The 20,832-nt window shown below is 38.8% G+C and overlaps 2 protein-coding genes across 5 annotated transcripts; one reads left to right on the top strand and one right to left on the bottom strand.

Annotated features, from left to right (window-relative positions):
• Positions 1–496: 496 nt before the first annotated feature.
• On the bottom strand, positions 497–8,356 carry LOC103719471 (serine/arginine-rich splicing factor RS31-like). Of its 4 annotated transcripts, none has more exons than XM_008808730.3 (6): positions 8,250–8,356; positions 7,849–7,990; positions 3,061–3,173; positions 2,660–2,889; positions 1,300–1,551; positions 497–870 (listed from the first exon to the last, which is right to left on the bottom strand). In XM_008808730.3, the coding sequence occupies exons 2-6, from the start codon at positions 7,952–7,954 to the stop codon at positions 840–842; spliced, it is 732 nt and encodes a 243-aa protein (XP_008806952.2). In that variant the 5' UTR covers positions 7,955–7,990; positions 8,250–8,356; the 3' UTR covers positions 497–839. The 4 variants fall into 4 exon arrangements, with proteins under 4 accessions (XP_008806952.2, XP_008806953.2, XP_038977683.1 ...); XM_008808731.3 differs by having other exon boundaries at positions 7,849–7,964; positions 8,250–8,336; XM_039121755.1 differs by having other exon boundaries at positions 7,849–8,026; positions 8,250–8,332.
• A 6,202-nt stretch (positions 8,357–14,558) lies between these two features.
• On the top strand, positions 14,559–19,839 carry LOC113463554 (RNA-binding protein 1-like). Its single transcript, XM_026809385.2, has 6 exons — positions 14,559–14,776; positions 16,585–16,706; positions 16,792–17,011; positions 17,085–17,146; positions 17,242–17,323; positions 19,466–19,839. Exons 1-6 carry the CDS (start codon positions 14,674–14,676, stop codon positions 19,567–19,569), a joined length of 693 nt encoding a protein of 230 aa, XP_026665186.2. The 5' UTR covers positions 14,559–14,673; the 3' UTR covers positions 19,570–19,839.
• The last annotated feature ends 993 nt before the right edge of the window (positions 19,840–20,832 follow it).

Genomic DNA, 20,832 nt, shown 5'->3' with positions numbered 1-20,832 from the left:
ATTTCTATTTTAAACCAAGAGATTTTCTTAAATTTGTTAAAACATAAAAGGTTAGTGGTCCTTTGAATCACTGCACACAACATGGAAGAGTTAAATCGCCCACGAAAAAAGATCTTCAGCAAAATAAATCTACGTCAGAACAGACTATAAAACTCATCAAAAAAATATATAATAAAAAGCCGTTTCTGAAAAAGAGAAGAGAAGAACAGCCGGTTGCCTCCGAAAGAGAGAGAGAGAGAGCGCGATAAAATTGAACGCCATCCAGCTTTTCCGATAACTCTCACCTAAGGACCCCTAATCCAAGCGATGGAAGTGACCCAAATTAATGGATTTCAATCAAATTGGCCCTCCAGAAATTTGATATCCCAAAAAAGTCTTGCTTCCATGCTCTTCTAGAAGTACTCTACCCGTAATGACTGCCTGCCTAGAGTACTCCCTGAAAAACGAATGCCTGCTTAGCATGCAGAAGGCGAGATACATGATGCAATCCAACGGATCACGCAACGAAGGACATTAGTCCAATCCATAACACCATTAACAGTCACTATGAGGTCGACGGGAAGAAGAGAACAAAACTAGTAGGCACTTATCTAATACAATCCTTAATTAAACGCTTTTACCATAAAGTAACTAGGACGAAACTAATGCAACTCGTATCAGTAAAACAAAAAAAAAATGAAAACGAATATAGCATCCAATCATAAAATTATATAACATAACCACGCTGGCTTCCTCGCTAAGAGCTAATCAAAGGGTAAAAGGGGCGGATGCAGAGAAATCCTAATGATAGTCTCCTGATGATTCGTTCACCACGCACAGCCTCTCACAACCCGGACGCTTCATGTCCTAGACCTTCTGACAGGAGAGCGGCTGTAAACAAAAACACCAGGATAAGTATAATCAAAAACGAATTCTAAAACCTACCCAGAGCCATAAAAAAAAAGTTCACTGAAACACGCTTGATAAAATAATATAAAAATACGTCTCAAATTGTGCCACCGTTTATAAATTTGAACCATTCAACATACTAGCCTGCATTCGCCATTTCTGAATCTGAACTATTCAACATATTCACCTAAGTTCAAATACAAAGAGAATACATAAAATTCCCAGGTTTTTTAAGGTAACATAAAATTCGAAGGGTAAATTGAATGGACTGCTGCACTGCATCTGTTGTTGAACATCCAAAAGCCTAGAAGCACCCATATAATCACCATTCAAGCAGGCGCAAACACAAACATGCACGGGTACAAATTAACACCAACGGTATGTAACATACCAAAGTTTTGCAATCCTCACCTTCGATAATGACCACAATCAGGACTTCTGCTCCTATCATATGCTCTGTCATATCGATCATAGACAGGACTATGGGCACGACCATAGTCAGGACTTGGGCGAGCCCTGTTGTACACTGGACTAACAGAGCGACCATATGGGCTAACATTACGCCTTCCATAACCACCCCTCGGAGGGCTGTCCCTCCTGTCACCATGCTCACCATCATCCCTAAAGGCATACTCAACCGATACAACACGATCCAATATCTTGCTGCAGTGTACAGGAGAAAAAGATGATGATCAGCATACCTTCCAAGCATCATGGACCAAGCTTTCTAGCAATATGTTTAAAGCTCAGTAAAATAATACAGACAGAAAGGTAATGGGCAGCAAAAGTGAAATTAAGTACTTTAAAAAATTGAAATTGTTAATGTTACAAACAAGAAACCAGATAGGCATATGCAATAACTTGACTTTCAATGGCATAGAACTTGCAAACCCAGCTTCTCAATCATGATTCATACAAGTAAATTATACGGCAAATGATACACTAGAGCATTAAACTAGACAATCTAAATCTGACAGCCATATCAAAGCATTTGATCTAGTTATTGGCAAGCACAAGATGAGCTCACCCTAGAACCAAAAATTCCTAATGAGTGAAAGAGGGAAGAAAAGAGAGGCTTCAGGTTTCATGACTCTGTAACATATAACCCAATTACAGAAAAGAACTCTACGCATCAATGAAGAATGCAACTAGGCACCAAGGAACAGAAAGCAAATCATCAGTAGACACAATTTGGTTTATGATTCTTGCTAGCCACCAGCATGTCAATGTGTATGTCCAAGCTTCAAAAGGAGATCAATCTATAATTTTTTCCCAGATATTTCTCATAACTAAACATGTCAGTTTGGAATCAAGGGTACCTGCACCACCAACATGGATTGTGCATGTGCATCCATGTCGTGCGTGCGTGCGTGTAAGTTACAGAGAGAGAGAGGGGGAGGGAGGTTTTAGGCTCCTGAAAGCAAAAACCTCTATCAGTAGCGGGACCCATTCTCCAACAAGTAACTATATCAATGGGTAAGAAGTAGGACTAACAAACATTCCACAGATAACACCAAAAAAATCCAACAAAATATGCTACTACTCAAGTGATATACCATAAGCAACATGATCAAGCCATTGTGGTAACAAAAACATGCAAGTCAAAATAAATGTTAAGACAAATAGACATGTGCACAACAGAAGCATGCTTACTTTACTGTTAAACAAGAAGACACAGCAATAACAAGAAACAAAAAGAATAATCCAATCCGTTGAGTAAAAATTTTCAGCATAAAAAATGTTAATGAAGGAAAAGAACAAGAATGCTAACCTCAAATTTGTACGTCCAAGGGCTTTTGTGGCTTCCTCCTGGGTTTCAAACTGCACAAATGCAAAGTTCCTCCTGATCCGAATATTTAAAATCTTCCCATAAGGTTCAAAATGCCTTTCGACGTCCCTGACTCTAGTACGGATTGGATCAAAATTGATAACAAAAAGTGTTTTAGTGGGCCTAATGTTTGCCATTGACCTAGAGCCATGTCGTGGACCACGTTCCCCTTGCTGTAAGAAAACACTCAGACAAGTGACCATCAGATGTCATAGCATAGCTATTGACAAATCCAAGACAAAATACCCAAAAGACAACATCAATAATTGAACCATGAAAAAATTATAGCAGGACAAAATATAAGTTAATATACGAAAGATTTTCTTTTCAGAAAGGGAAATTACCCTTGACCACTCAACTGACAGCCTGCGCCTACTATAGCCAAAAGGAATATCATCAAGGCCTCGTATGGCATCTTCAGCATCACGTTCATCTTCAAAATAAACAAAAGCATACCCTGCAACAAAAAAATATTATAAGATAGAGAACAGCATAAAAAGTGATTCGCATCATTTTGTTGCCCATATATCAGTATGACATCCAAATTGGGTCATATTCCTCATGAAAACAGAAAAATACTACACCTGCATACATCTGTAGGCCTGACACTAGAATGTGAATAATGGAATCCTTTTAAGGTAGGAACTAAAGCATGATGTCATGTAAGTTAATTCCAAGGTATGAAGTCACTGCCCAGCATGGTTCACCAGAAACAGTGCAGGCATTCAGCTGGCATGGCATGATGATATTGGTTGGCATGGCATGATGTTGACATGGCATGATGATTCGGTTGGCATGGCATGATGATAACAGTAGGCATTGCATGATGATGAGTCCTCAACAATCATGCCCGGGCAATGGCAACGTTGGACAATGCAGAGGTGAGAAACGGATGTTCGTGTGAAACAACAAAGTATGCCGGTAGTGAATGGTAGGAGCTGATGTGCTGGCAGGAAAGTTTCCTTCAATACGGGAGGTTTTTTGCATGGAAGTGATGAGCCCAGAAAGAGCTCGATTTCTCTTAGTAGTTCCTGCGTCAAAGCAAACATTTAAATATGGATGTCCTTCAAACAGAAATTGCAACACTGATCTTGTCAGACCAACCACTGTCTGAAATTGACACAGTGGGCGTACATAACATTACGTGAGCCATGTTGAGAGTTGCAGTCTATCATGGTAACAAAAAGTTCCAGCTTTGTCATTACAAACTAAAGGAAATAGCACCAAATTTGAAGTAACTTGTTTACATATCTTGCTGTGACTAAGGAGAATAACAAGACAAGGAAAAAGATACAAGTGCATATGCAAATAGGTGATGTGTGAACCACAACCTAGCTCCCTACATCCTTGCCCACATATGAATCTACAGAATCATGCAAAGATGGGGTTTTATGCTTCATGGCACACCAATACAGACTACACCAATGCATGCAAGTGCACCTAGCAGTCATCACTAAAAATGACCCTTCATAAAGTTTGATCGCAACAGAAGCCAGTCACCACAAGAATTAACAGAGTATATATGAGTGGCTCTACCATTTCAATCACATGATCACCCTGGTTATGACCTGTCCACAACATCATGGAGGGGCAACCAATTCGATATCCTGCGCTGCTCATATTAACATTCAGAAAACAGAGTGCACAGACATTTTCCATTGCTTTGCAGGTTTTTATCACATGCTCATTGAGCAATCACTTAATGAACAGGTTTTCTCCAAATTAGAACTAAAGATTTGCTTTGATCTGTGATCAGAGAGTATTCAATCACTTGGTTTTTGCTCTACAACTGTTTCAAAATATGCAGAACACAACGAATATGCAGATCATCCACTAGGATGACACACCATGCGTTTTTTCACAGAACACCATGAGATAAAATTATCTTACATATATAAGGATGAAAAATACTAATATATAGTATAACCACAAAAAAATTGAATGCTATTGGAATGAAATGTTTGAAAAATCCTGTATTAAAGGGTGTGCCTTAGTAGGAAGGTTCTTGCAAAATAATATTAAATAGGAGGGGTTCCATTTTGGATTTTATATTTGGGATTCTTTATTTGACACCATGCTTAAAAAAAATCAAAATTTACCCATTAACAAAAGTTATGTAATAAGTAATAACGCACCAATAACCTCATAATTCACGTTGTAAACCAGTTAGAATGGTTAGATGGCAGCTTTTCCAATTAAAAAAAATCTAATTATTCCTTAATAATTATAAATACCTAGAACAACCACATTACACCATTAAAATAAATAAGAAGACGAAGAAGTAGAAGATGCAATATCGATGTAACAAGAATTAACCTAGTAAATATGAAAAAAAAAATATCCATTTGATCCCGTAAACATGTGCATAAACAACAATACTGCATGGCATTTTTAAAATTGCCTAGCCCTTCTTTTCTTGTTCGTAGAGAAGGGGGGCAGAGGAAGCGAGAAGGAGGTCAAGGTCAGAGAAGCATTTGGATGGGCACAAAAGAGTCACTAGTATGCTATAGTCATTCACATAACGCAAGCTCAACCACTCCCATTACCATGTTTCTCCAGTTCAGTTTAGGTCTTTTTTTATGTCTATCAACACCTTCCACTGCTCAGCTAAAAACAATTAAGGGACCATTGATCATTAACTAAAACAATGAAGAATCCCATTTCTATAAAGTTTAATGAGTGCATAAACATTAGAAAATACAGCAACTAGTGGAAAAATCTTGAATAACTTTTAAGGCATGGTATTGAATTATTAACTTATTTCTAGAAGGAATTCAAAATACAAAATTAACTAAATATTCAAGCAAACTTTCTTTAAAAATATTCCTTAAGTTGCTCAAAACTCTATGGAAAGAAACAAAAAAGTCCCCATCCCGATGTCAACACCAGCATAAAAAGTATAATTTAGCAATGCTATCAATAGTAAGAAGACCAGCTCGTCCAAGCGCTCAACAAACAAGTTCATTTTTTATCTGAAAATCAAAAACATATCTAGGTCTACATGTGAGCTATTAAGAAGATAAGATGAATTTGGCAAATAGCAAACTTCCTCTGATCAAAAAAAATTCTATGGATGAAGCAACTTAAAAAATAAAAAGGAGATGCACAAGGAAAAGCTAAACCTAGATGCAAAATTTGATCATATCTGCATCAAGCATATATAGTTTGGTGCAAAGTCATGCCTAACTAAACAAATATGCAAGCAGTGAAAGCTAAGGCAAAAGATAGACAAACTGAAACATGAAATTTCTTGACCTTTACAGCATTATTAAAGAAACCTTACAATGAGTTCACACAGCTGGACTTCTGCCACATTTTTATAGCCTTCTGAGTCAGGAAGTAACCCCAACTAAGGCCAAAAAAGAGAGTGTGTGATAAAAGAATTTTCAGAACTCAATATTGCAGTAATAAGCAAACAAATGAACGGCAAAATAAGATGGTCTCACTTGATCATATAAACATGGTAATATACAGGACCTGGAACTACTCACAACAGAAAATTTCATGATGTTAAAAAGTTTTTGACTCAAGAAAAGGTCAGAGATAAGGAAACTGTAGGCACAACAAAAACTTCTAAAACATTGTTATGTAAACAAAATTCAGAAAGTTTCTAAAATTAGTTGTACAATATCAGTGAATATCAAGATTCATTATAAAAATTGCCAGGAACATCACGGAAGCATTCTTCTTTCGCTCTAAATCAGAAAATTTTTGGGCATAAAATATATGAAAAATTAAAGGATTTGTAAACTATTGGATAAGTCTATAACTAAGCATATTAAAAATTTGATAGATACAGGACTTGCACCGCATAAAGGAAAGATTGCTACTTGAAACCTCGAAGCAGCTCTCATAATTTGTTTTAATACAGTCAGCAAATGAAATCTACACTTCTCAAGAAATGGTGTTTTCACTATATAATTATATTCCAATACACAGAGAAAGCATGAAGACCTAAAATCAAATACATCACCAAAAAACAGTCAATTTCTTAAACATTAGCTAACCGCACAAGATGTACAACATTTATTTTCAAAAACGACAAAAAAGAGAGAAGATATCACGGTGAAGTGCATTCTTCGAATTGCCCCCGATATGACAAGCCATGAGTCTTCTGGATCGGTAAGTGGTAGAAACCCTTTCAGCCACAATGTAATTTGCAAATAAGGATAAAGAAAAGCTGTTTATATTTTAACCCACAAGATGACCAGTTTTTCCATTTTTCCTCATAACAATAACTACTGTTCATGCATGAGTTGGTGATGGACATGGGCAAAGAGTGTCATTGCACCACCTCCAAGTGGGTGTCAGAGATGTAATAGATATCCCAAAAAAGGGACACCATCGGCATTTAAATCAGAGAACCCCATTTCTTTGCCGACTTAGAATGCAAGGGATATACCAGAGAAAAAGGACGAGCGCATCTCAGATTTTATCCAACAATCCTACCAATTTCTTTATTAACACGCACTTGTCATTAGGAGGGAAATTGCACCGCCCAAGATTGAATGGGAACTTAATTATGAAAGCCCATCATATCATAAACAAATTGGAACTCTAATTTAGATCTAAATCAGAGAACCCCGTTTCTTTGCCGACTTAGAATGCAAGAGATATACCAGAGAAAAAGGAGGAGCGCATCTCAGATTTTATCCAACAATCCTATCATTTTCTTTATTAACACGCACTTGCCATTAGGAGGGAAATTGCACCGCCCAAGATTGAATGGGAACTTAATTATGAAAGCCCATCATATCAGAAACAAATTGGAACTCCAATTTAGATCAAGAGGCAAAGACCCTCCTCCTTGAGGGCACGCAACAAAAAAGGCTGACGCTTTAAACTAAAAGAAGCCACAGTGCTGATGACTCAACCGTATGCCAAACCCAAAAACAAGCTCTTGAGTCATAACAGTAGACTGATCTTTCTGGTACCTTTCCATGTCAAACATGCTCGCCTTTCAAACCAGAGATAAAAAAAAAAACAAGAAGGAAAAATCCAATCCAGAGATAAACCGACACCCGAAAAAGAAAGACAAATACAATCCAGAGATAAACTGCCACCCAAATAAGAAAGAAAAAACAAATCCTGTAAAGAATAACAAAGGGTTCAAAGACAGCGAAGAAATTTACCAGATTTCATGTCGATGCGGTCTACCCTTCCATATCTACCGAAGAGCCGCTCCAACTCCGACTGGCGAGTATCGTAGTCAAAATTTCCGCAGAACACCGGCCTCATCCTTCCAGGTCTAGCCAAACAAAACCACCAAGAGCCCTAAATCCAGAGGCGACAAAGATCAAGAACAAGAAACTGCGAGAAGAAAACCTCTATGAACCGAATACAACAGAAAACGATCGCACAAGAACCCTAAACCCACAAAAAAGATCCTATACAAGAGAATCATAGGAACAACCCAAACCCTAACCAATCTCAAAACCACCCTAAACCCTCAAAGAAGATCCTAGAGACGTGAATCGAAGGAACTTAGCAAAACCTAACCTAGGAAACAGAGAGAGACGTGAAAAGACCATACCTTCTACAGTCACGATGGCGAAGAAACCCTAGCAAAAGAAAAGGCCGTTAGGCTTCCAGGGGCGAGGGTGCGTTTTAATAGGAGAGGTGGGGGTGGGGGCACCGGTTTTGACGCCAGTTTGACGCCGCTTGTCTTTCGCTCGACGGTCCACCTTAAAAGTGGCCCACGATAGGGGAGGGTGATAAGGCCACCATGGGGGACGAATGGATCCAAGATCTGGGCCCAAAATAGCCTGATCTCGCGGCTCCTGTACCGTCCTGGGCCTTCAATCTTCGGATAGAACTAATTATAGAAAACTAATGGACGGTGCCGACAGTCGCGGGACATGGGAGGGCGCCCTTCTTCCTCTTTTTCGGCACTTTCCCACTATTGGGGTGGGGATGGGGGCAATTTCGGCAGCGCAGCCGCGGGAGGGGGCTCAAGAGGGGTAGTTCTAAATACACCCTCCCTATTGCTCAGGACACCCCCCAAAAATTAAAAAAAAAATACCCAAACTAACCTTTAGTGTAATTACCATATTGCCCTTGAAATTTTCTCAGTACACCCCCCTTCCTCCTCCTCCGTTTCGTGCTCCGTTCGGCACTGGATCGCCGAACAAAATGCTTCTGTTTGGCTGAACGGTGCCGAACAGAAGGCTTCTGTTCGGCGATCCAGTGCCGAACAGAAGGCTTCTGTTCGGCAACCCTCAACCGAACAGAATCCTTCTGTTCGGCGGAGGGGAGGGGAGGAGGGGTAGGAGGGTGGGGAGGAGGCGGCGGAGGGGGGAGGGGTAGTTGGAGGAGGGGGAGGTGGAGGAGGAGGAGGAGGAGGGGGAGGTGGAGGAGAAGGGGGTGGAGGAGGAGGCAAAGAAGGGGGAGAAGGCGGAGGGGGATGCAGAGTAAGAGGGGATGGGGATGGGGGGCGGAGGTAGAGGGGTGGAGGAGTAGGAGGAGGGAGGAGGGAGGAGGAGGAGGAGGGTGAATAGGCGGAGGAGGAGGGGAGAGGGATGAGGGGGAGGCAGAGGTGGGCGGGAAGAGGGGGAGGGGGAGGAGGAGGATGAGGAGGGGGGAGGAGGAGGAGGCAGAGGCGGGGCGGAGGAGGAGGGGAGAGGGATGAGGGGGAGGCAGAGGTGGGCGGGAAGAGGGGGAGGGGGAGGAGGAGGATGAGGAGGGGGGAGGAGGAGGAGGCAGAGGCGGGGGTGGGGAGGGTGGGGGTAATTTAGGAATTTTTAATTTTTTAGGGGTGTCCTTAGCAAATGGGGGGGTGTAGAGAGTATTTAATTTTTTTTTAATTTTTGGGGGGTGTCCTGAGCAATAGGGGGGGTGTATTTAGAACTACCCGCTCTTACACCCCCCCATTTGCTAAGGACACCCCTAAAAAATTGAAAATTCCTAAATTACCCCCCACCCTCCCCACCCCCTCACCTAAATTGCTCTCTACACCCCCTCGCCTCAAGCACCTCGCCGGCGACCAAACCCCCTCCGTCTCCCTTTAAACTGTTCCGCCCAAAGCACCTCGCCAACGCCCAAAACCCCCCCGTTCCCCCTTCTCCCTCTCGTCGCCGGCATTCTCCCGATCTCCGACCACCTCGCCGGCTTCTCCCGAAATTTTTTTTTTTCACGGTTCGTGCTCCGTTCGGCACTGGATCGCCGAACAAAAGGCTTCTGTTCGGCTGAACAGTGCCGGACAGAAGCCTTCTGTTCGGCACTGTGCAGCCGAACAGATCTGTTCGGTTGAGGGTTGCCGAACAGAAGGCTTCTGTTCGGCACTGTTCAGCCGAACAGAAGCCTTTTGTTCGGCGATCCAGTGCCGAACGGAGCACGAACCGTGAAAAAAAAAAAATTTCGAAACAAGGTGGAACACGTACCCTTGCGGCCGATTCTTTGTCCCAAATCACTAGTTGCTTGTCCATGCTTCGAATGGGGCTTAAATCTCCTTCAAAGATCGCCTAAATGATGTAAATGGATCGAGGGGTTTAAGGGGGGTTTTTTTTTTTTTCTTTTCAAAACGAAACGGAGGAGGAGGAAGGAGGGGTGTATGAGAAAATTTCAAGGGCAATATGGTAATTACACTAAAGGTTAGTTTGGGTATTTTTTTTTTGGTTTTTGGGGGGTGTCCTTAGCAATAGGGGGGGTGTATATAGAACCACCCCTCAAGAGGGGGCTGGCCGTGGTCGGCTGCGAGTGGCCGTTGCAACCGATTTGGCCTTTCTCTTCTTCATCTCTGATAGAAAGGCGAGATCAGGAGGTGCAGAAGCATTTTTTTTATTTTTTAAAAAAATAAAAAAGGGCTCCAGAACGGAGAATTAAAACTGGTGAAGTTATTGGACCGAAGATTTTAGGACCGGTCAATGGAGACTTTTTGTTATACCAGAGTCTTTCGGAGGATAAGGAATTAATTTCTCCTAATTGTATGGGATAGACATAGTTGCTAAAGATTTCAGATTTAAATAATTTATTTTTTTAATTATGTATTATTTCTCTCCTTGGTTAGTTTATTAATAAGAGTGGGTCCTTTTTTTATTATGCATTGTTTCTCCTCTTGTGTTTCTCATTATTAGTATCTGCTCTAAGGTACCGGTTAAGGCCTGCTTGGAAAGGAAAAATTATTTATTTGGAAGAAAATCTTATATTTTTGATTGTTTATTGGTTGGTGACTAGAGATAAATTTGGAAATTGATTTTGTGGAACACAATAAAGGTGCTCTAAGAATTCATGATGTTCCATAAAGTCTATAGTTTATGAATGGTTGATGTTGCAAATGGGTCGGACATGCTGCCATGATGATGAATAACTAATGTGAACCATTTAAAAAAATATTCAAGTTGAAACCAAATTTGTTTTGAAATTAAAAATAGTCCGAGAAAACCGAGCTAATCAAAGTTGGGGTTTGGTGAGATAAAAAGCTTAACCCTTATTTGTATCTGTGTATGTACTACAATCCTAATATCGGAACTGATCATCTCCACCATCAAAGATTCAAAGTTCACACGCTCTCCACCACTTTAAACCTACCCATTTTTTTGTTTGAACTTCCATATGATGACTAGGATCATGTCTTACTTTTTTTTTTTTTGAATAGAGAGGAAGGAGAAGAAGACCAACCTATATGATAATTACCAAGGCTAAAATTTGAAGACACACTTGAACTAGAACCTTTGGTTGCTAATTAGAGGGGGATGGCCATTGCGATAAGCCTTAGTCACAAGATTATATCCTAGGGCATGGCTCGAGAAATATATTTTGGCTCGCCACCTATTCTATATTTTCAATATGATAGTTTATAAATGCTTGTGTAGGACCTTAGGAACGATCCAACCCTAGCACAATAATCATCAAAACTTAGCATGTCACACTAATATCCAATTGCCATGTAGGGTTCGAGAAGCAATGGGTAATGATACTCTTTTCTCTATTTATCTATACTCCTTTTTTTTTCTTTGTAATTCATATAATGTAAGTTTAGAGGCTATCTCTGGCTACCCTCTTAATTGACATCTCTCAATTGGACTGCATTGAAATTTCATGCATATTAAAAAAACCAAAGAAGAAGAGAAGTTCACAAATCTACATCTATTGGTGTCGGGAAAACATAGTTTTACTCTGGCTGCTTGAATAGAGAGAAGACACTCCTTGTGTGGCATATTTGTTTAATTAATTTGCTAACCCTTGTATTAATTCTAAAGAAGGACGAGAGCAACCCTTACAGAGTTTATGCTGGTGTTGCTGATATTCTTTGTATGATACAAGCAAGGTAGTATTAGTTCATACTTATAGGCAAGCTAATTGCATGATAGATTTGTTGGGAAATGCAAATAGAATAAGTTTCAATGGGTCAAAATTGAACTTCTATATAGAATGTAGAGTAATGCCAAATTTCGAATTTTGGCATGAATAATGTAAATATGTGAATATGTTTATTGGTGGAGAAAGTACATTAGGCCTATAGTTAAAAATTGCATCTGCATGGCATATCAAAATGTAAAGTTCTTTGATTAGAGATGCAAGAAAATAAAAATTTAACCGCTTCAGTTGCAAAAGCACCTTGAACTTCTATATAGCACAACATTGGGACAATTTCTAGCACAAGATAGTTTCTAACCCATTGGTTAGAATTTATGTTCAGGCACCACCAACTTTAAGCTTCACGTACCCAAGTTCAATGAATTGTAGACCTAGATGTTCAGATTCGTGATATATAATCTATAAAGTGATAAAGCACGTGTTCTTAACTTACACAAGTGAGATGATACTTTTGAATCTTTGATGTATCGACACTCACTTGCTGGTATCGAACCTTCACCCTCTTGTCCGGCTAGGGGTGATACCATCCAACCAAACACCACTTGATGGAATTAAGGCTACAAATGGGTCAAGTTGACCCGATCCGACCAGATTTAGAGGATCCATGGGGCCGGGTCGGGTTCTAAAATTAGACTCGTTCTATTTTCTGAGTCAAGTCTGGGTTTACTAAATTCTGACCCAACCCGACCCATTTGATTTTTGGGACAATTTTGGGTTTCTTATTCTATGACTTGACCCTTTTGATTTTTCTTAAAATTCTGGGCAATTTTCCTCGTTACTTTTAGAAAATGGAGACTACTCGGGACTCAGCATACTTGGAGTTCTATGGCCTTTGGTATGTTCTCTCTCTCGCTATGTGTGCGTACTTCATTTTCATGGATATTGTGGGAAATGTTGACTCTTTTTCTTCTAATTCTCCTGAAACTATATAGATATTGGTGTCATGTTTGGGGAAAAGAACAAGTTCAACAACAATGATCAAGAGCTCAGTTCGGAAGATCAATTGGGAGAATCCATTCTAAGAATAGTCAGCTTGGAATGACATTTCAAACAGTGGAGCCAATTTCCAGAACATCATTGACATTTGCACCCTGACCATTGGCATCTTTCATGCCTTTGTCTCTTAAAATCTCTATGGGTGATAGATATCATGAATCGTTGTGTTTGAATTACTATTATTTATAATACACCTAAAACTTCATTTTTAGTAGCCAAAGAGGACAATTGGTTGGGACACAAGGGATTTGTGCAAATATTGAAAATTATTTTAACAGTGAAGTTGAGCAATGCTTGAACTTGGTGTGAATAAATAATTTGCTAAGTCAGAGATGTATCTCTGTAATGAAAAATAATTTTGCAACCCATTTTAAAATTTCCTCTAGGCTTACCATATAAGCATCACAGTATAGAGAATTTCATAGTTGACTCTAATTCACCAGCTTGTTCATTCAGATTTCAGTGTGATTCGGATTTGTTAATTATACATGAATTTTTATAACACGTTGTGCATAATACTAAAATTTGCTTTGTATTTATTTTGTAAAATTAAATAGGGTCCGGACCTAACGAGAACTAGATTCAAATTTTTTGGGTTGGAACTGAGTTATACATGGATCCGACTCGACCTGAATGACTCGTTGAGTCAAAAATTGTAGCCGCAGACCTGACCCGTTCGACTCGATCTTCTATTGGATTTGGTTTGGGTATAAAATCAGGATCCGAACAAGAAACCGGATTGGGTATGAATCACTAATGACCCGATCCGAGGTGTCCTATTTGCATCCCTAGATGAAACTATATCTCAAAGTTTCTAGATATTGTATCCCATATTTCAAGATATAATATATATTTTGTTAAAGTTTTCCATATATTAGTCCACAGACCTTTCAATTCGATATTAATTCCTGCTTTCTATATTTATATTATAATTCATGAATCTTGTGACTTATTATTTATACTATCTTGGATTAAGATAACCAGATAATAACAGAATATTCTCTTTATATTCTCCTAACAATGCTGATTTAGTATCATCTAGATATTTTTGCCTCTAGTTTTTGAACTTTTAACTTATGCCTCTCTACAATTTCTCTCCTTGTAGCCAAGTATCGAGTAAGAAAAAAGTGAAGTGAATAAGAAGTGACCAAATCCGAGCCCCATTCCTTGTCAAGCCAATGTCACTTTATTCTTTGCAACATTGATTAACTTTAACAAGAGTTAGATCAATGATAATTAACAAAAATGATCGTATCTACAAAAAAAAAAATCACAAAAATGTTATTATAAACAAAAATAAAAATTTATCTGTAAATATAAAAATATTAGGGGGTAATCCATAATTTTTTTTTATTGAGCCCAACATATTCGCAATACCCAAGGAAGATAAGGCTTCCCTTAGGATTAGCGACCTCGCAAATCAATGGCCTAGGTCAAGTGAGAGCTCTGAAGGCGCAGCGCATATAGAATGTACCCGGTATGGGACTCACACACAACTCCGCCGCTCCACTATTAAATAGCGCCTTGGAGCGGCGTCGGTTGTTCCCTTGGCTTTCCGCCTTTCGCCCCTCTCTCCTCTTCCGACCTCGATCGGAATAGACAAGAGAGAAGCCTTAGGTGGCCTCTTTCTCTCGCCAAGAGCGCCGATGGCCGACGGCCAGTGGAGGTACGGCGACGCTCGCCACCAGGTGTCGGCCCCTTTGTCTCCCCTTCAGATCACCGTGAAGCGCCCTCGTTCCGACCACGGAGGTGCTTCCTTCGCTTTTTCCGTCGCCTAGGGTTTCGCTTCTTTCCACTTGCCATGATATGTCTCCGGATGTTTCGTTGATTTAATTTGGATTTTGTTTCTACTTTATGGGGTTTTCCTTGTTCTTTTGGTGGTGGTGATGGGTGCAATGTTGGAAAATTCTCTGTATTTTCTCTTTCTTGATGAGTTAACGTACCTTGAGATCGAGTAGTTGGTCCTTGATACAGTTTAAAGATGGTTTTCTGGGAGAATTTTAGATGAAATTGCTTGTTTTTGTGACTGTGGCATTAAATCTTATCGTATTAGGGTTTTAATGGTTGAGAGATTGGTTAGAATACGTGGATGATGGCTAGGTTTGAAGAATTTCTGTAATTTACTGCGTCTTTGTCTATTATGTTGGTACTGTCAATCTGCTAGTTGAGATATTCACAATTGAGGGGCCAGAATAATTCTTGATCTCGTCGTATTTATTTCTTATCAACAAATTCATTCGTTTTCTTTCTGGATAAGAAAATTTGGTTCTGTTATTTTGTTTATCTGTGCCTCTGATAAAGTTTAAGAAAAGGAACATTTGCTAATGTGTTGGTTCCCTTGAATTTCCCTCAGGCCTTGTTTGGGAAAATTCTTGAGAAAATTCTTGCTCTTTGATTTTCTATGTTAAAATAATCATGAGAAAATTCTTTATTTTTTCCTTTATTTTACTGACTTAATTTCCTGTTCTTTTGCTCTCTTGGCAACCAAACATAGTCTAAGAGATTTTAGGGGATGAGCTTTTTAGATGGTTGGGGAAGCATGAGATGCGGTTGGGGGCAGAAAATGGTGCATGTAGAAAGTGTCTAGGAGGTTTATTTAAATCATATTCTTCTGTTGACTTATCATGTGGCTGTCAGGTGCCTATTGTCCCTTGAATTCCTCAAGGAAAATAAGATTCTCAGAATAGATTTTTCAGAGATAAAAATCCTATGTTTTCAGTCAAAAATCTTGTTGCATTCTCTATGAAAAACTTGCTCTTATATCCCCTTTATCTTGTATTTTGCAATTACTTTTACATGCATGGATGTGCATGTATGTGTATTGCCAATTCATGAGACCTTTGCTTTATCTGAAGCTTGGGGAATTTGATGCCCCATTGTCTCATGCCAGCCCTTGCAACTGTGGCCATAGCATCATCATCAAAATGATTTCAGTAGGTCAACAGTTCAAGTCCTGAAGAATAAACAATGGCTAATTGTCTTTCTACCACATTGCTTCACACTCAATGGCTTTGTTGGCATCTTGACCATTTAACCACCCAATCTAGCATTCTTAAATGGTCGATTGACAATTCACAAAGAACAAGTGTCGTTAATGAATTGAAGTTTTGCGTGATCGGGTTTTACATGTAAAAATAGCGTCTGTGTCCTAAATTTTTTTATCATTTGAATGATTAACTAATTTTTGCCGCATGTAAAGTATTGTTAACTAATTTTACACATCCATAGCCTTCTTTAATCAGCTTTCCTGATTTTCAAATCTTGTGTGGCAGAAATGGTTGTAACATTGTATTGGGTTATAAACTTGTAGCTGGTAATCCAATGTTATCTTTGTTACAATTATATTCTTGCTCTTGTAGTAAAAGTATGTTTAACAATATTTATTATTTTGAAATAATAATGATTTCTTTCTATGGAATGCTAACTAATATAAATCAGAAGCAAAATTTTGTTTAATTCTCATTACAAAATCAATGATAGCCCATGTAAAGTGTGCATAATGATCTATCTTGGAAGGAGGTCTCTTTTGCTCAACTAAATGTGTTTTGACTTTGAAGATGTTCCTAGTGGTCTGGAATATGTTGATTATTATCCTCGTGAAGAAGGGAGGGTGGGATGCCGTGTCATCAGGGACACTGCATCGATCAATGCATCCTATGAACGTTATTTGCGTGAGCGGGTATGCTAGAAAGATGCTTGACATTTTATTTCTTTTGTTAAATTTAATGTTATAAAAGTCTGATCTGCATTGGGAAATTTTACAGCGAAATGTGTCTTATGGTGGCGGCGAATCCCTTAGGCCAGTTGCTGGTGGAATGGGTAGTCATTCTGTTGATGATATGCATATGATGGGTGTTGGGGGCATTGATGGACAAAGTGATGGATATGGAAGTGGTAGACCAGAAATGCCTCTGCCTCCAGATGCATCGAGCACATTATTTGTGGAGGGCCTTCCTGCGAACTGCACGCGCAGGGAAGTGTCTCGTATCCTTCTATAGATGTTCTAGTCTTTCGATATGTACATTTTTCCAGGTGTTGCTCCTTCATTTCTATGCAGATATTTTTCGTCCATTTGCAGGTTTTCAAGAGATTAGACTTGTGAATAAGGCATCTAGACATGTGAGTTACTGCTTTTACTGGATTGGATTATTATCTGGTCTTTTCAATCCATTATTTGTCTACATCTTAAAATTTTTTCCTGTAACGTGCTGCAGCCTGGAGGAGATCCACTTGTTCTATGCTTTGTCGATTTCTCTAACCCTAGTCAAGCTGCAGTTGCTTTGGATGCTTTGCAAGGTGAAGGAACAGTATTGATTTTCCTATCTATTGTTATGGACTTGTTAGGCTCATTTATCTTTACATTTATTTTCATGCTTGTTGATGCTATTTTTGTTATGCCATGGGTTCTCTTGTGATTGTTTGTGCTCTTTACCAGTTCTTATATCTTGGTTGTTTGATTTTGCTCAGCAATTTCTTTAAGGTTCTCCATTTATAATGCTGGTTCAGTAACATTATATCCCAGATTGTGTTATTATTGCTGACATTTGATTCCCTTGTTTGCTTCCTGATTTTGAAAATGGTTTTAGATATAAGTTAATCAAAGTAGTTTGGAATTAGAATGCTTTTCAAAAGGTTTCATGACACATCTGCTTCATGTTATGTAAGAACATTGAGTCCTTTTTTTTCTTTAAATGAGATTTCCTCCGTATTTGTTATGATTTGGCTCATCTAAATTTCCTTGGTTACCATGCAATGCAGAAGATTGCTATTTTTTTTATTCTGGTCAAAAGATAAAATATAATTGAAGTGTATATCAAGGTGTGCATGTAATATGTTACTATGACAGCACAAAGAACCTCGATAGTGGAAAATGGATGTAATTTAAAAGTCTTATAAGTTAATGTGATAGAGCTTTATCGCACGTGTGTTTGGAAAGGGTGGTCTAGTTGGTTCAAAATGTTCCATCTCACATGAATTTTGTTGCTGCTAATTGAGTGAAAGTTTTTTGAGGCCCACCATGAGGAATTAGAAAGTGTCCATCTTTTGTAAGCTGGCCAATACAAATAGCATAAATGATATATCTGTTTGCGGGGCAATATACCAGTAAAGGTACTTTCCTCAACAAGTATGAATGTCCAATTGTTCATGTCATGCTCATTATTGTCATTTGTCATTTCTAGGATGTTCATTCAATATTTTACTGGATATAAAGGTTGTCTGTTGTGTATAGGCATATTGACTTCCTGAGCAATCTTGAAAGCTGTCATCGTCAATCCCCTATTTACTACGAAAAGATGTAATTGCAGTAGCTTCCCATGTGCTATGGAAAAGATTCTAACAAGGCAGTAGTGATATTAAGATATTGGTTTTTTTTGATTATGATGGGTATTTTGATTTGAGCAAGGGGTAATGACGAATTAACAAACTTACAGGCCTGTTGTTAGTGTTTTCTACAATAAAATGTCAACCTTAAATCGTCATTCATTTATGCTGAACTGACTCTTGGTAGGCATGCAAACGTAGCAGCACTAGCTAAATGTACATTGAGTGTTTCACTGTAGATAGAAGTAATTTTAGGTGGAATCATGCAATTGCTGGATACGTGTGTGCATGTGCTTATATCATGTATATGCACATAAGTACTTCTGTATTCTGCAACTACGCAAAGTTTTATTTTGAGGGATAACGTCACTTAGTGTGCGTGTGTGTGTGTGTGTGGTGTGTATAATCCATGTATTTGTGCACCTTTTTGGAGGCTTGAGGTTGATTTGCTAGGTCGGAGAGAAATAGGGAGTGGTCTTGCTTAGAAGTGCTGCACAGGGAGGTTGGAGATAGAGGAGCCTTTCTTTCTCTTTGTTCTTCTGTTTTTAATATGACTTCCATTCTAAGTGTCGACATGTTTGTATCTAGCCTGACCTATGTTTTTGTCTGTCTTTAGTACGGTGGCTAATTCTCCTGGGCCTTCAAATGAAATATTTTATGGATTTGATCTAAATTGAGCGCCTTATATGGGTTGGTTGTGTTGGATGAGGCTGTAGCTAGCTGCTGCATGAACTCTCATTGCTTAAGATCATGTAGGGTTTTTATATTGGGACCCGAAATTTGTTTCCACCTTACATCTTGGATTTGAAGTAAATACTTACGAACACTTTAAATATCCCAGCTTTTGGAGGAACTGTGGCATTTAATAATGCGAAAAATTTGGTATGCCAAACATCTTGATAAAACAAAATCCATAGATTGTTTTTCTAGGACTCGTTTAATGTGCAAAAACAACCTTAATTGCTGGTACTTGGCATGGAGTCGCATAAGTGGGCTTCCTTTATGGAATGTTTTAGTGCGCCGTTTGGTTCATGCGTTATATTGTAGGTCCTCTTATGCTCCAAAAAACAATACGTCGCTTACACAGCATAAAGTTGTCACGATTCAATTTTGCAGGTTATAAGTTTGACGTGCATGACCGAGATTCAGCCAATTTAAGGCTGCAATTTGCTCGCTTTGCTGGTCCGAGGTCAGCTGGCAGACCTCGTGGCAGGCGTTGATATCGGGAGGATTTTCTCTTTCCAGGTGACAGATGCTGATATTTCAGTCTATGCGTTTGTGTGCAAGTAAAACATTTGCTTGAAGATAATGTCAGAGGGTTATACACTCATTATGCTGAATCATTATTCAACTGTTACCATCTTGTAAACATGTTGAGATCAGGATGCTTTGTTGACCATGGGACTGTTAGTAGATTAACCTTTCCGGTTTTCTTTTCATAGACTTTGAACGTGAGAGTGCGGAAACTTTTGAGTTTATATTGCCTGGCATATCTATTGTCTATCCCATAAATTGGCTTCGCAATGGCATTTTCCTTCAAAGGACAATATGTGCTATTGTTTGATGTTCTGAAGTAGTAACTAGTTTGACATTAGTGCTGCAGTTGATATGAAATTCATGGTCCTTTCTCCAATTACTAATTTTGAAGATTGATTGCGGTACATCTATTTATCAATTGCTTATATATGCAAAGGGGTTAACTCTTTGTTTATAATGAATTATATATGAAACTTTGGGATTGCAACAGTGGACAAAGCTAAAGTAAGCTACTTATGAGGTAGTTTAGAAAATCGAATTGGTGCTTTGTATTATGTCACCTCAATGACACGAGCTTCATGGCTGATTAATCTCAATTCAACACAATTTAGCAATCTACTTTCCGTTTTAAAATTATTGAATGGGCCGAAGAGATGGGTTTTTGTGATTTAAACTATGAGTCTTGGGTTACTGCTAAAATTTGGTTGAAGGAAGCTGAGTTTGCTAGGTGCCAGTTGTCTGTATTGGGCCCCATGCATGAGAAATTTGCATCATTTGCATGGTTTATCTAGCTATCTCTTTTATCAAGTTGCAACTACGAGGGTTTGTCTCTCCCTACTCTATGATTCTATGTGCCATTTTTCCTTGTGATACATTCTACATCTGGGCTTGAAAGTTGGGCAAGTTGTCAAATGTGAAATTTTGTTGCATTCATCAAAATAGGACAACTCCAATATATTTTTTCACTCACTGATTTAGGAAAATAAAGAAGTACCTGTAGCAGTTAAGATGTCAATGCATTCATTGTTCCTGTTTTGGCTTGTAGATTGGCATCATGTTTGAGAAGTTCCACATTTTTGTCTTCTCATTTCTCATTATCTTGATCTTTGGAATAGTTTTCTAGTGCATATGTATAGGTGGGTATTAATAGTAAAGGTAGCACCTAAGCTTGGATATTCCAATAGCAAATCTTGAGTTAAATTCGGGATTGCTTATGTTTGTATAAT

The sequence above is a fragment of the Phoenix dactylifera genome, chromosome 2 (assembly GCF_009389715.1).
Source record: "Phoenix dactylifera cultivar Barhee BC4 chromosome 2, palm_55x_up_171113_PBpolish2nd_filt_p, whole genome shotgun sequence".
Lineage (NCBI taxonomy): Eukaryota > Viridiplantae > Streptophyta > Magnoliopsida > Arecales > Arecaceae > Phoenix > Phoenix dactylifera.
The sequence above is the reverse complement of the archived record's forward strand: the minus strand, read 5'-3'. Positions and strand labels throughout refer to the sequence as shown.